At 54.3% G+C, this 13,542-nt stretch overlaps 1 protein-coding gene across 4 annotated transcripts; it reads right to left on the bottom strand.

The window, feature by feature from the left end:
• Positions 1–1,822: 1,822 nt before the first annotated feature.
• On the bottom strand, positions 1,823–12,117 carry G6PC3 (glucose-6-phosphatase catalytic subunit 3). Of its 4 annotated transcripts, none has more exons than XM_030541490.1 (7): positions 12,059–12,117; positions 10,950–11,177; positions 9,063–9,169; positions 6,969–7,059; positions 5,276–5,394; positions 4,293–4,434; positions 1,823–3,273 (listed from the first exon to the last, which is right to left on the bottom strand). In XM_030541490.1, exons 2-7 carry the CDS (start codon positions 11,165–11,167, stop codon positions 2,913–2,915), a joined length of 1,038 nt encoding a protein of 345 aa, XP_030397350.1. In that variant the 5' UTR covers positions 11,168–11,177; positions 12,059–12,117; the 3' UTR covers positions 1,823–2,912. The 4 variants fall into 4 exon arrangements, with proteins under 4 accessions (XP_030397350.1, XP_030397348.1, XP_030397347.1 ...); XM_030541488.1 differs by having other exon boundaries at positions 12,065–12,114; XM_030541491.1 differs by lacking the exon at positions 12,059–12,117 and adding an exon at positions 3,947–4,116 and having other exon boundaries at positions 3,151–3,273; positions 10,950–11,878.
• Between the last annotated feature and the right edge of the window lie 1,425 nt (positions 12,118–13,542).

Below are 13,542 nucleotides of genomic sequence, written 5' to 3'. Positions count from 1 at the left end.
CCCTTTGCACCGGCTGGGGAATTCCATGGGCACTGCCTGTTGTGGTGGGGTAGCGGGGAGCCTCTACCCCTCGTCACGGCCAGTTCCTCCAGATGGGGCGACACTCCCTGCCCCTTCAAATCCCCACCCAGCGATGGGGAGGACGAAGGGCGACTCACTTTGAATGAGGTGCCGGGGGTCACACAGGCAGTTACAGGGTCCTTTATTTGGTTCTCAACACCAGGAATAAATACATGCCGTCAGCACTTGTCCATTACCCTGTAGCACCTGGGCGCCCCAGTCACAGACCAGGCCCCCACTGTGCTAGATGCTGGACAAACACATGACTGAATCACTCCCCCCTCCCCCCAATGATTCAAGTCACAGAGGATTTGCAATGACATGGACAATGGTCGTGAACAGAAGCATTTTAGCTACGGCCTGGGCCTGGGCATGCCGGCCTGGGCATGCCGCTACCACCGGAGGGTGGCCGGCCTGTGGCCTTGTCACTCAAGGCCTTTGGCCCTTTCAAGGCTAAGTGATGAGATGCTGCTTGGGTCACTGTGACTTTGTCCAACACCTTGGCCTTGTCTCCGCCAGCACAACTGATCCCTGGTATCCAGCTAGTCTGCACCAGCACTTACAATGTTGCTAGTTTCCTGGCAGTGTGGCCTAGTGGCTAGAGAGTGACCAGCGATTCAGGAGCCCTGGGTTCCATTCCCAGCCCTGCCACTAGTCTGCTGGGTAACCTCAGGCAAGTCCCTTCATGGCTCTGGGTGTCAGTTTCCCTAGCTCGAAAAATGGGGATGACTTGGCCTTTTGTAAAGCGCTGTGAGATTGCTGCTGAAATGCTCCAGCAAAGTGCTTGATGTTAGTCTAGAGACTATAGCTGGAAAGACGCAATGTATTAAACGATCAAATTGGAAGCAGCTAGAGGATGAGGACTAGCCAGCATGGATTTGTCAAGAACAAATCATGCCAAACCAACCTCATTTCCTTCTTCGACGGGTACTGGCCTAGTGAACAGCAAGGGCACGTTAGACATGATACATGTTGATTTTAGGAAGGCTTTTGACACAGTCATGCATGACAGTCTCGTAAGCAAACTAGGGAGATGTGGGCTAGATGAAATTACTAGCTGGTGGGTGCAAAACTGGTTAAAAGCCCGTAGACAAAGAGTGGTTCTCAATGGCTTGCTGTCAAACTGGGAGGATGTATCGTGGGGGCCTGCAGGCGTCTGTCCTGGGACCAGTACTAATGACTCTTGATAGTGGAGTGCAGCGTATGCTTATAAAAGTTGCAGCTGACACTAAGCTGGCAGGGAACACTTTGGAGCACACGCTTAGAATTCAAAAGCACCTTGTTAAATCAGTGACCTTGAGCTGAACTCGACAAGCTGAAATTCAATAAAGACAAGTGCAAAGTACTTCACTTAGGACAGCAAAAAGCCAACCCCCAAGTACAGAATGGGGTGTAGTTGGCTAGGTGGTTGTACTGCTGAAAAGCAGCCGGGATCGGTAGTGAATCGCAAATTGAATATGAAGCTGCAGTTGTGAAAAAAGGCGACTGTATTCTGGGCTGCAGTAACAGGAGTGTCGTACGTAAGACATGGGGAGTAACTGTCCTGCTCTGCTCAGCACTGCCGAGGTCTCGGCTGGAGCGCTGCGTCCCATTTCGGGTGCCGTATGTTAAGAAAGATGTGGTCAAACAGGACAGAGTCCAGAGGAGAACGACAAAAACGATCAAAGGTTAGAAAACCTGCCCTGTGAGGAAAGGTGAAAAAAAAAACCAAACTGGGCAAGTTCAGGCTTGAGAAAAGAAGACTGAGGGGAGACCTGATAAGTCTTCAAATATGTTAAGGCCTGTTACAAAGAGGACGGGGATCCATTGTTCTCCATGTCCACTGAAGATAGGAAAAGAAGAGATGGGCTTGATCTGCAGCCGGGGAGATGGTTAGATATTAGGCAAAGCTTTCTAACTCCCAGGGTAGTGAAGCTCTGGAACAGGCTTCCAAGGGAGGTTGTGGGGCACCCGTCACTGGAGGTTTTTAAGAACAGGTTGGACAAACTTCTGTCAGAGATGGTCTAGATGTATTTGGTCCTCTCTGAGCACAGCTGGCTGGACTAGAATCAGTGTTTCTCAATGCCCGGTCCCTGAGAGCTCCATGCCTTTAGGAAGGCAACAAGATGGTCCCTGGTATCAAAAAGGTTGAGAAATACTGGCCTAGATGACCTCTTGAGGTCCCTTCCAGCCCCACATTTCTCTGAGCCTATAGTAGTAGCTGTGCAGCTGGAGAATAGAGTACCGCATTTTCTAGTGCAGATGCATCCACAGCATCCACACACAACTGTCCCAAGCATTGGGATGGCGTGATGCCCAGGACAAGGTCTTCAGTACCAGCCCGAACAGTTTCTCTGCAGTCCAGACAGGAAGCTACCAATGTTGGAGCCACACGGGGCCAGCTGGTCCTCCAAACAGCCCACCTTGCAACACCTTGTCTTGTGTTTGGAGCTTACCCCAGAGCCCTTGCTCCCAGCACAGCTAAACCTCCTTGGTGCTAATGCTCAAGGGGACAGATCCAAGACACTGGTTTATTTGGATCCTTCTAGCGTGAGGCCCCCTGTCTAAGCCAGAGGAGAACCTGCGTTAGCCAAAGCAGGGCTAAATAACTGCTTTCCAGCAAGGCGTTCTAGCCAGTGCAATCCTCCTCTAGCCCAGAGCCAGCTGCTCTCATGCACTGACACGTAGGGGGCTGGACCAGCAGACAGGAGAACAGAATTTGGCCTGTGTTGCATCTAGTGACGTTGGAAGCTGGGAGGACAGATGCTGCCACTTGCTAGGAGATTTAGTTTAGGGATATGCGGGCAGTTCCAGCCACTCCCCCTAGGGTGAGTGACCTGCCATCTGTCTGGCTCACTGATGCACTGGACGTGCTACTTGGAGTGTGGCCGGCTCTGCGTGAGAGGGAGCAACCGGACCAGCCACGGAACAAGTGCCACCACCACCCACGGGAAGCTGGCGTATTTCAGAAAGTTCAGGCTGTACCACAGGACGATGTTCTCTGGCTGCACCACATCGTTCAGGCCCTGAAGGGCAGCGAGGGCCAGGCCAGCGCCCATGGCTTGCTGCTTCCAGCCGGGTCTCTCGTGCCTCAGCTGGGTGTAGAAGGAGGAGTGGGTGGCCAGGCCCAGGCCCACGACAGAGGCTGTGTCTCGGCACAGCGACGAGAAGGGCCTCGTCTCTATGTGGATCCACTCCGGGTTCAGGCACCACTTAGTGGCCAGGTGAATTGACCTAGACGAGCAGTGGAGAAATGTCAGTGCCTGAAAGCTCTTCACGAAGAGGCCTGGCAGTAACTGAGCGGCCCTGCCGCCCCAGCTCTGAGCTTAGCCCTGAGGAAGGGGCCAGCCCTCCTGTGAGTGAGTCAGGAGGCTCGCTGGAGTCCACATGGAATCCAGCCTTAGGGCAGTGCTAGGGAGGGGCTCTGGGGTCATAAAAGATCCAGAGGATAACCGGCCCTTTAAGAGAGTGCAGGGTTCTGTGGACCTATGACTGATTAGCTGACTCCCACATGGGCTTAAAAAGGGGCCCCTGGGCCCCACGGGGTGGAGTCCTGGAGAGTCAGAGCTGCCAGGGAAGAGCAAGGAGAGGGTCAGGGGACAGCTACCGGGGAGAGAGAGCGGAAAGCTCTGCAGGCCCTTCCTGGGACTAGGAAGAAATTGCTGAGCCCAGGTGAGGGGCCACTAGCTGACCTTCCTGAGCTGCAGAGCTAGTGCCCAGGGGCTGAGGGCTAGGAGATTGGTGGAATGGCTAGCTGAGTGACTCTGCTGCCCTGAGGAGCCAGAGCTGGATGGCTGAAAAGGGCTGAGCTGTTGGTCTGTGTTCTGAGTAAATTATGCCCAGAGGTGGCTCCTTGAACTGGGCCAGGAGAGAGCCCTGGACCAAGGGGATGCTGAGGCAGACATACTGGTGGTGCGCCCGGCCAGGGCTCCCTTGTCGCCGCTCCCCAAGGCACTTTCCAAGAGTGTGGGTGTTATCCCGGTCCCTGGGCACGTTCTCTCTTGGGCAATTCTGCCTCTCTCAGCTGGAGTGACTGTAGAATCGGCTGTGTGGCACCCAGAGGAAGGGTGGGGACTCCTGTGCATAAAGGCCCAGGGGAAGGAAGATGCCACAGGTAAGTTGCCAGTAACCTGAGGAGTGAGAACCTGGCGGGTTTATATGCTTGGGTCCTGCAGCCGTTCAGGCTGTGCTGGGCCTGGGTCTCTCTGATCGGGAAGCCGTGTAAAGGGACCCTCTTCCCGTGAGAAGCTCACCAGTCGATGTCCACGCCAAGAGCGACCATGCTCCAGTACAGCCCAATGGCACTCAGCAGCAGGGCCAGCGAAGTGGCAAGGTAGAAACTCAGCTTCCTCTCTGCTGGGACGCAGGCCTCCAGCATCCAGCCCAAGGCGGCTCCTAGGCAGCAAAGAGACACAGGGCAGAGGGGCAGGGAGTCTTGGCAGGCAGCAGCCTGAGGACTGGGAGGGTGAGGAAGGGGCTGTAGCTTGAGCCCGGAGTCTGATGCTGCCCGGCAATGAGGGAGGAGGGTGCTGGCCACAGGTCCCTGCCAATGGGGGGAAAGGACTGAGATGCCACCAGCTGAGCAGGTCCTGAGGAGCGGATTCCCACTGCCTGGGTCAGCTGGGGCTCCAGGTCACAGCTCACCCAGGGAGGGGTGGGTGTAACCCACTGCCTGCCATCCGCCTTGCCAGGGGAGCAAGGGCCAGTGGGGCTGCGCTGGCCACAGAGGGTGGGCTCGGAGAGGGGAGGGTGAGCGGACACTTAGGGCCCATCAGCCCCAAGCGGATGATTGCAGTGACCTACCCGAGGCTGATGGCAGCTGGATGTGCCCCGGCGGGAGAGGCGCTAGCCAGATCCCTTCAGGGATAGTACGTGCCTCCTGAGAACGTGTCTCTCACCTGCGCTGCCTCCTCTCCCATGAGACCCCAGGGGCTACCCTCCACCCTGGGGCTTAGCGCAGGCTCGCGGCAAGGCTGCAGGCTAATTGGCCAGACAAGCGCAACCAGGGCCAGATCACATGGAAACCGAGTATAGAAGCCGTGCTAGGACCTGGGCCAGACCACGCTGGTGCCAGCTATGAGGGCCTGCCAAACGGCTCGGCTAGCACAGCCCCCAGCCCAGATGGGGCTAGTGTCTGAATGCAGTCACCACCTCCTGTCCTCTGGGTGACAGCCAGCCAGCCAGCCAGCCTCCTCTCTCTGCCTGCCAGGCCCACCGCTCCCCCAGATCTACTCACCAGCCACAATGCCACCCAGCACCTGGTGGGGGAAGTGCGCCAGGATGAAGATGCGCGAGAGCCCCACAGCCAGCAGGAGGAGAAAGTAGGCCAGGAAGGGGGTTAGCTTCACCAGCCGGCTGTTGTGGGGGGAAAGGAATGAGTTATACAGCTGGGTGGGAAAAGAACACACGCCCTCCTGCCTGCCAACCACAAGGGGCAGCTCTGTAACCTCAGCGTTACCAGTCCGGCCACCCCACCCTATTGATCCATCCGGGTATGTAGCACCGGGGTACCAGAGCACTGCATGGTTTGGTCCTAGTCACCAGCGAGTCTGATCCCCTTTGCCCTGCACCGTGACCACCGTTCTGAATGCTCTGTACTGGCGGGAGTGACCGGGGGAGGAACAGGCCGCTGGAGAATTGGGCCGAAGGAGAGGGGCAAAAAGACTTGTAGGCAAGGCAAAAAAAGATAGGCGAAGGGGAGCAGAAAACTGCAACAAAACAGGGTGAATTTTTCTGCCGAGATTTTTCTTGGAATTGTAGGAACTTCCCCCAATTTTTTCAGAGGATTGTTTCCTTTTTTGCAATAGTCGCTCACAGCGGGACAGGGGCGCATGGCCAAAGTCCAAGCGCTACATTTCCTGGAAACTGTCCTACTTCAATGGGACCCTGCCCATTTTTGCCAGGGTCTTCCCAGTCGCTCACTAAAACCATCTTGGGCCCCAAGCCAGCAAAACATGAAGGCCCAGATTTGGAAGGTTTTTTGGTGATGCTGCTCAGTGGTGCGATGCCCAACTCATTTAGGAGCCTTACGTCTCATTTTCAAAAGGGATCCAGGCACTTCACCCAGACTTAAGGCTCCTAAATCAGTTGGGCATCACACACTGAGCACAGCAATACCTAAATACCTTTAAATATCTGGGCCTGAAGCCCTTGGTTAAGTCCATCCCTGCTCAGCAAAGCTCCTATGCACATGCTTGTCTGTTGATGCACATTTAAGGAGATTTAAGTGCTCAGTGAACAGCTAGGCACATGTATAAATGCTCTGCTCAATAGAGACCGCCTGCTGAATCGGGGATTAGCTGAATAATACAATTAGCTAACATAGTATTAAGCCCCTCATAGCACTTAGTATAGACAGGGTTTAACACCTTTCAGACATGTTGAGTTTGACTACAACTAGCTGTGACTGATGCAATGCTTCGGAAGCATGGAATATAGCACGATCGCTCTCCCATTAGGCCAGGAAAACAATCGCTAGGCAGCCGATAAAGATACACGATAGTCTCGGAATATTCCCTATGTCCGTAGCGTCTGTTGCATCTCAATCTAATTCTGTGCTTCCATTGCATTGCATCGCTCACCCCAGCAACTGCATTTATAGCCAGCTGGGGGGCCGATTCTACAAGCTGGGTATGAGATGCTACCAGAGCTGAATGGCCGTGCTTTCTATCTGCTTTACAACATTGGGGACAATGAAGACTCAGGCCCTGGGGGGCTGATCCTGATCGGGGGTCTCAGGGCACTACTATAACACTACATAGAAGTATAACCAGTAGCGTAATAGTTGTACTCATCGGAATAGGACATGCCACAGGCTATATGTGTGCAGCGTGCCTCAGCTGTGTTATGAGAGCCTCCATGCAAATGCCCACCCTGCCAACAATGGGGTGTCGGGGAACTGCCTGTCCCAGGGCCCCTGCGGCACCTACCTAGTGGAGTGTCGGGATGCCAACGCCGTGAGAGCAGTGACGATAGGCCACAAGGCTGCCCCTGTGATCATGCAATGGCCAGAGGGGCTACCTGCATAAAGGGAACATGAGGGGTTAAATATTTTTCCTGCCTGTCTCTGTGAGAGGATAGTTAGGGTCTGGAGGTAGCATGGCCTAGCAGGTAGGGCACTGAGAACGAGTAGATCTGGATTCTATTTCCAGCTCTGCCACTGGCATGGAGGGGGACCATGGGGAGGGGGGGAAGAGAAGTGTGTGCCTCAGTTTCCCCATCTATGAAACAAGAGGGAATGACACTGACCTTTGTAACATGCTGTGAGATCTATTGATGAAATGTGCCAGGAAAGAGCTATGTGTTAGTTGGTTACTTGCTAGGAAGGAAGGGTTACTGACCCGTTTGGCAAGTGTTTGTAACCAAAAGTCACATAGCCAGGCTGGCCCCCAGTGAGATCCACCAGCCTGTGCTGAAACCACCCCTACTAGGGCCTCCTGGCCAGATCCTCAGCTGGTGAATACAGAGAGGCTGGCCCTCACAGTCTGATTCTCTGTTCACTTAACATCAGTGTAAACGGGGAGTAGCTTCAGGGAAGTGGCTAGCGTTACCCTGGCACGAGTGGGGAACTGAGCCCAGGGAAGGGTGGCAGTATCAAGGAGATTATGGTACTATAAGATGCTGCATTCAAGTTGCCTTTTTCTATTACTCCAATCTGGGCAGACTGCTGGGTTCTGTGGCTTGTGTATTACCTGTGCCCCCGCCTCACTATAATGTCATGGGAGAGGGGTGGTCAAGAATGGCCTTGGGTCTCCCGCTCTTCTGGCTGCTGGCACTCAAGGTTCTCACCGCATGAGTATCCAGATGCAGGGAGAGGAAACAGAACCTTCCTTAGAGCCATCTGCCCTCGTGGGCTGGCACTCAGCCACTGGGGCAGGAGACTGGGGCTTCACAGGGCAGAGGGGAAGGAATGGTGATCCCAGGAAAAGGAGCTGGAGGCTGGACTTTTAGGGTAAGGGAGAAGCCAGGCAGGAAAGGCCAAGCAAGATTCTCCATCCCACTGCCTGCTGTCAGACAGCCGACCTTCCCGGGGATTTCCTGGCCTAGACGCAGGCAGTGATATTTATTACTTGCCAAGGTCGGTGGCACAGACTTCACTTCCCACTGTTCACTAATGTGTTCTGCTGAGAATCACAGACTGATTAATGGCCTTACAGCTGAGCTCTGTCTCTCCCATGCCAGGACGCCAGCTGACTGGTTGCTTAAGGCTGAGGCACTGTCTGCGCTGTCCCATCCCAAAGGCCCGGACCAAGTGGGCTGAGCACAGTCAGTAAAGCAGTGCAGCCAGGGCCTGCAGATGGCCAAATTCTATAAATGCCCAGGGCTCGGTAATGTCCTCCTCACGGACGCCATCAGGCCACTTCCCTTGGATGACAAGTGGGAGTTGGATCAGGTCCCGAAAGTCCATTTCCACTTAGTCCTCAGAAATCGAGGTGGATCTGAGGCTGCTTTTGTGTAACTAGCCAACCGAGAGACCAGAAGGGAAGGAGCTTGTGAACGTCCCATTAGAAATCCCCTCTGGCCTCCCTTTAGGGTCTCCTGTTATATGACCATCAACAACAATGACCTCATCTGGTGCCCTCTTCATCTGTGGATCTCAAGGCACTTTACAAAAGGAGAGTAGAAATCCTCACGGCTATTTTACAGATGGGGCAGGCCTTCTGTCATGAGGGGACCCCGCTTCCAGTGATGGTTTCGGGGGTGTCAATCAGCTGTCCTGGCTAATGCTGAGTGTTGCCTCCTGCTTCCCTAAATTCCTTCTGCAGTTTCAATTCAGTACCACATACTTCACTTCCCATCCTGAACTCTTATGTAGCAATGCTATGCACTGTTAATCAGCCGCCACATCCTGCCCTCAGAGGGGACTGCATGTCAGTGGTTGGTAATGTGATTCCTGTGTACGTGCACGTGCTGAAGAGCAGTTTGCAATCCTTTGGGAGGAAGGTGCTATGGGAATCTAGGACACCGCTGTGGTACTTTCTGGAGACATACAAGCTGAAACTTTAGCCATCTTAATAACCAACCTGGCCCTGTTTCACAGGAGACAGGGAACTGGCGAAGCAGGACTTTTTCCTTGCTGGAGAATCCAGATTCATAGACCCACCAGAATGGCCGTTCACCAAACAAGATCCTACGGACAGAAAGAGACAGAACTGTGCAGGCTAAAAAACAAAAAGCCCAAGTCTCCCAGAAGCCATATCCTCTCTGGAGCCAATAGCCCCCGTGGGACACAGTTGAGGGCAAAGCCTGATCCATGACTTAGGACAGGGGTCCCCAATGCGGTGCCCGCAGGTGCCATGGCACTCGCTGGGGTGTCTAAATGCCCCGCGTACTGGCTGGTGGACAAGCAACCGCCGAAATGCTGCCGACAAGCTGAGTCATCCAAAGGCGTCGCCACCAAAATGCCGGAGATTTTTGGCAGTATTTCGGTGGTGACGCCTATTGACATTGCCACCTGTCGGCGGAATTTTGGCGGATGCTCACCTGCCGCCACAGTCCTCCGTGGCTCGTCATCTGGCGCCCGCCAGACGAAAAAGGTTGGGGACCACTGACTTAGAGTGCATCAGGGCTGACATGTGACCTCAGTGCCAGCCAGGTCCTTTTCTCCCTCCAGATGGCTGAGGAAGTAGGTCAGCTGATTCTGGTTCCTGGTTTTGATAAGTCTGCCCAGTCAGCAGGCCTGTGACCACTGCACAGGGATCTCCCAGCAGCACACTGTCCAGCATGTGAGCCAGTCTGCTCCGTGTGACACCTGAGTAACTCCACTGACAGCAGCAGAACAACGCTGGGTCTGCAGCTGTGTACATGAGATCAGGATCTGGCTCAGTGTGCCTGCGACTGCTATTTGCTGGGTTATCAAGAGAACGCCTGAAGATTAAAAAAGGAGTAGGAAGAGAGGGGAGGCGAGCAGAGGAAGAGGCAGAAAGAGAGAGAGTAGACAAGAGGAACGCAGGAAAGTAGAGGCGAGTTAGCTGATATTTATGGGCTGTGTGAGCCTGACCCATAGCCCACTGTAGTCAATGGAGTGTCTCATTGACTTTGATGGGCATAGGATCAGGCTCAGTCGAGTCAATGGACAGCCTCCCATTGATCCCTATGGGCTTTGAGTCAGTTCTAAGAGCGTGTATAAAGTGTGGAGGAGCATACTTCAGAGCTTCCGTGGCTCTTGGCAGCGCTGGGTGTGGATCCCCACACTTTGCTCCTTGGCTAGCACACACCTGTCCACGAGTATTAAAGTGGGGTGAGGTGGCAGAAGCAGGGCCCTGTAATGATGCTGACTTTTCTAGCTGCTGTTGCTGCACTTTCCACCCAGGATCTGGAGTCACACAGGGATCTTTCTGCCTCTGCCATTGTCGCTAGTAATAAAGATCCCATAGCTGGGATTTAGCTGATGCATCTGTCGTGAGGCAGAAACTGGCTCCGGCTCACTCTCCCACAGATGGGCTAATGGGAGTGGGTACTTTTAAGTGTCAGTAGGACACAGGAGTGTAGGAACTGCTACAATGGATCAGACTGGTGGATCTATCCAGCTCAGTTTCCCCCCTCAGACAGCGGCCAATTCTGGCTGCTTCAGAAGAAGAAACCACGCAGTAAGCAGATTTTATTTTTTAAGGGGAAGCACCCGATTCAGGAGGGAGTGGCTTTGTCTCACGCTGCTTCCTTATTGTAGGAGTAGTGACTCATGCTTCACGTAAAGGCGGTGATGCTGGGCAAGCCAGCGTGCGCCTTGCTGTGTTTTCCTAGAACACCATAAAAACAGATCACTGGGAAGACGGGTTTCATTAGTAATAACATCCTGAGCACATGGGTTTCTTGGTCCAGTGAGTCTGCTACCTGGGGCAGTAGAGGGGATTTAGCCCCTGAGCTGTGTATGTGTCTATCCAAATGTCTCGGAAGAGACCTTTTCTCACCATTTAGCCACTACATTGAGCCACTCGGAGACTAAACCGATCCACAGCACTGCCACCCCAACCTTCCGGTCCAGAAAATAAGCCAGGGGGAAGAAGACGACGAAGATACATTTGGGATCGGCCAGGAAGGTCATCGAAAGCCAGAACCGCTCCAGCCAGGGCGGCCCGGTCTGCAGCATCTCGGCAAACAGGACTCCGCGGCTGTACAAGGCGTCCATGGCGGCTAGGCTGAAACGACAGGGGAGAGCGTTAGAAGGGCCTGGACCCAAGACCGGGCACAGGAGCTGCAAGGCTGCACTTGCCGTGGCTTCAGGCACAACTTTAAACCCACCCCCAGTTTGCATAGAGTTGGTGTGACTGTGTGTGTGTGTGTGGGGGGGTGTCTGGGCTGAGGCAGATGGAAAAACAGGTGCCCACCTGAGGAGCAGGGGCTCCTGATACCTCTCCCCTTAATGCAGGGAGCACCTGAGGGGGGAGACCCTGATACCTCTCCCTTTATTGCAGGTGCCCCGCTAAGGGGCAGGGGATCCTGATACCTCTCCCCTTAATACAGGGGGCACCCTGATACTGCTCCCTTTACTGCAGATGCCCTCTAAGGGGCAGGGGATCCTGATACCTCTCCCTTTAATGCAGGTGATCCCTAAGGGGCAGGGGATCCTGATACCTCTCCCTTTAATGCAGGGGGTGGATCCTGATACCTCTCCCTTTACTGCAGGTGCCCCCTAAGGGGCAGGGGATCCTGATACCTCTCCCTTTAATGCAGGGAGCACCTGAGGGGGGAGACCCTGATACCTCTCCCTTTACTGCAGGTGCCCCCCTAAGGGGCAGGGGATCCTGATACCTCTCCCTTTACCGCAGGGGGCACATGAGGGGCAGGGGAATCCTGCCCCCCCATCACTGATACCCCTCCCCCAAGACTTCCCCTTTAACGCATTTACCCCCGAAGGGGCTCCCCGGGCCTGCCCCCCCCCGCCGCGTGAGGCTGGCGCAGGACTCGAACCCAGCTCTCCCGAGCCCCCCAGGCTCGCGCTCTAACCACTGGGCCCTTCTACCGCCCTTCCCCCCCAGCTTCCCCCTCCCTCGGCCCGCGCGCCCCGCCGCCCCGTTACCGGCACCTCCCGGATGGTGACGCTCCTTCCTCCCGCCCTCCCCCTCTGACAGCGCCTCCTCCCCGCCTACATTTCCCAGAGACCTCAGCGGCCGCCGGAGCCCTACGGGGAGGAGGTGGGGACACGCCGATGCGCCTCGCGCGTTCTCTGCCCCCCGCCGCCCGGGCCCCGCTGTGTGGCCGGCCTCGCCCCAGCCCAGCTGGGCATTGCTGCTTCCCCTCGCCCCGCCCTCTGCGCCTGTGTCCCCGATGTCCGGTCCCAGGCCCCCCAAATCCAATGCCTGCCCCCCCCAGTTCCACCTGTAGCCCCCCAGCACTCAGACATCCCACCCTGTAGCCCCCTCTTTCCAGATGCATCCCCTAAACTGGCGCAGATCCCACAGACCTCTTTCTCCTTCTACTTGTGTCCCAAATCTCACCCCTCTCCACACTGTCTCCCACCCTACACCCCAACCCCGCCCCTATATCCTCCTTTCCCCCACTCCCATCCTCCCTCTTCCCCCATATCTCCAATCCCACACCATGCACCTCCTGCACTTGTAATCTCATGCTCTAATCTGGGCCCTCAATCCCATATATCCTGCTGTTACTCCTAGGGTGACCAGACAGCAAATGTGAAAAAATCGGGATGGGGGCAGGGAGCAATAGAAGCCTATATAAGAAAAAGACCCCGTAATCGAGACTGTCCCTATAAAATCAGGACATCTGATCACCCTAGTTACTCCCATGCCTGAGTCTATGTGCCTTCAGTTTCACCTTGTTCAAACCAGAGGTTGGCACCTTGACAGAATTACCATACTTAGAGATGACATTGGGTGGGGGAGGGTTATGTCATTTGGAGTTAGATCCTAGAAATCTTGTGTGAAGTGCTTGTCTATGCTATTATTTATGTATCGCTGTAGTGCATAGTAGCCCCAATGGGAAGTTTACCTTAAAGGTGACCTGCAAAGGGGTGGGAGGGAAGTAGGTTTATGCCATTGTTTGCTGCTCTGGACTGGGATGTTTAAAGAAGTTTTTTGGGGGGGTCCACCTCTTTTTACAAAACAAAAAAATACATCCTCGCAGCTGCTTCTTGATGTTAAAAATGTAAGTATTTCCTATTCTGGAAAACACTGTGGATGACTGGCAAACTAGACAAAATTTGATATTGCTAAATGGGGAGGGGGGTAGGGGAGTAAACCTTCCACCCTTTCCGGCTGTCTTTCTCCATGATTAAGAAGCAAAAAGGAGCACACACCAGATTTAAAACAAAACATTCTTTGTAGGTCATCTTTAATTTCATCAGTGCTAAAAAATTAATCCTCTTTTTGCTAAACTGCTGCATACAAAGGGAGAATAAGTAAAACCCTTTACGGAAAAGAAAGGAAGATGCCTCATGCTTCCTCAAGGGACTTTCAAGAGAATCTAGAAAACAATTGAGTTTGGGATCCATCCTGTCATGGTGCAATTTGCTTCTCCCAGATTGCTGCAGACTTGGCTACTTTG

This window comes from Gopherus evgoodei, chromosome 23 (assembly GCF_007399415.2).
Source record: "Gopherus evgoodei ecotype Sinaloan lineage chromosome 23, rGopEvg1_v1.p, whole genome shotgun sequence".
Classification (NCBI taxonomy): Eukaryota; Metazoa; Chordata; order Testudines; family Testudinidae; genus Gopherus; species Gopherus evgoodei.
Note: the sequence above shows the minus strand (reverse complement) of the source record. Positions and strands in the feature narration are given on the sequence as shown.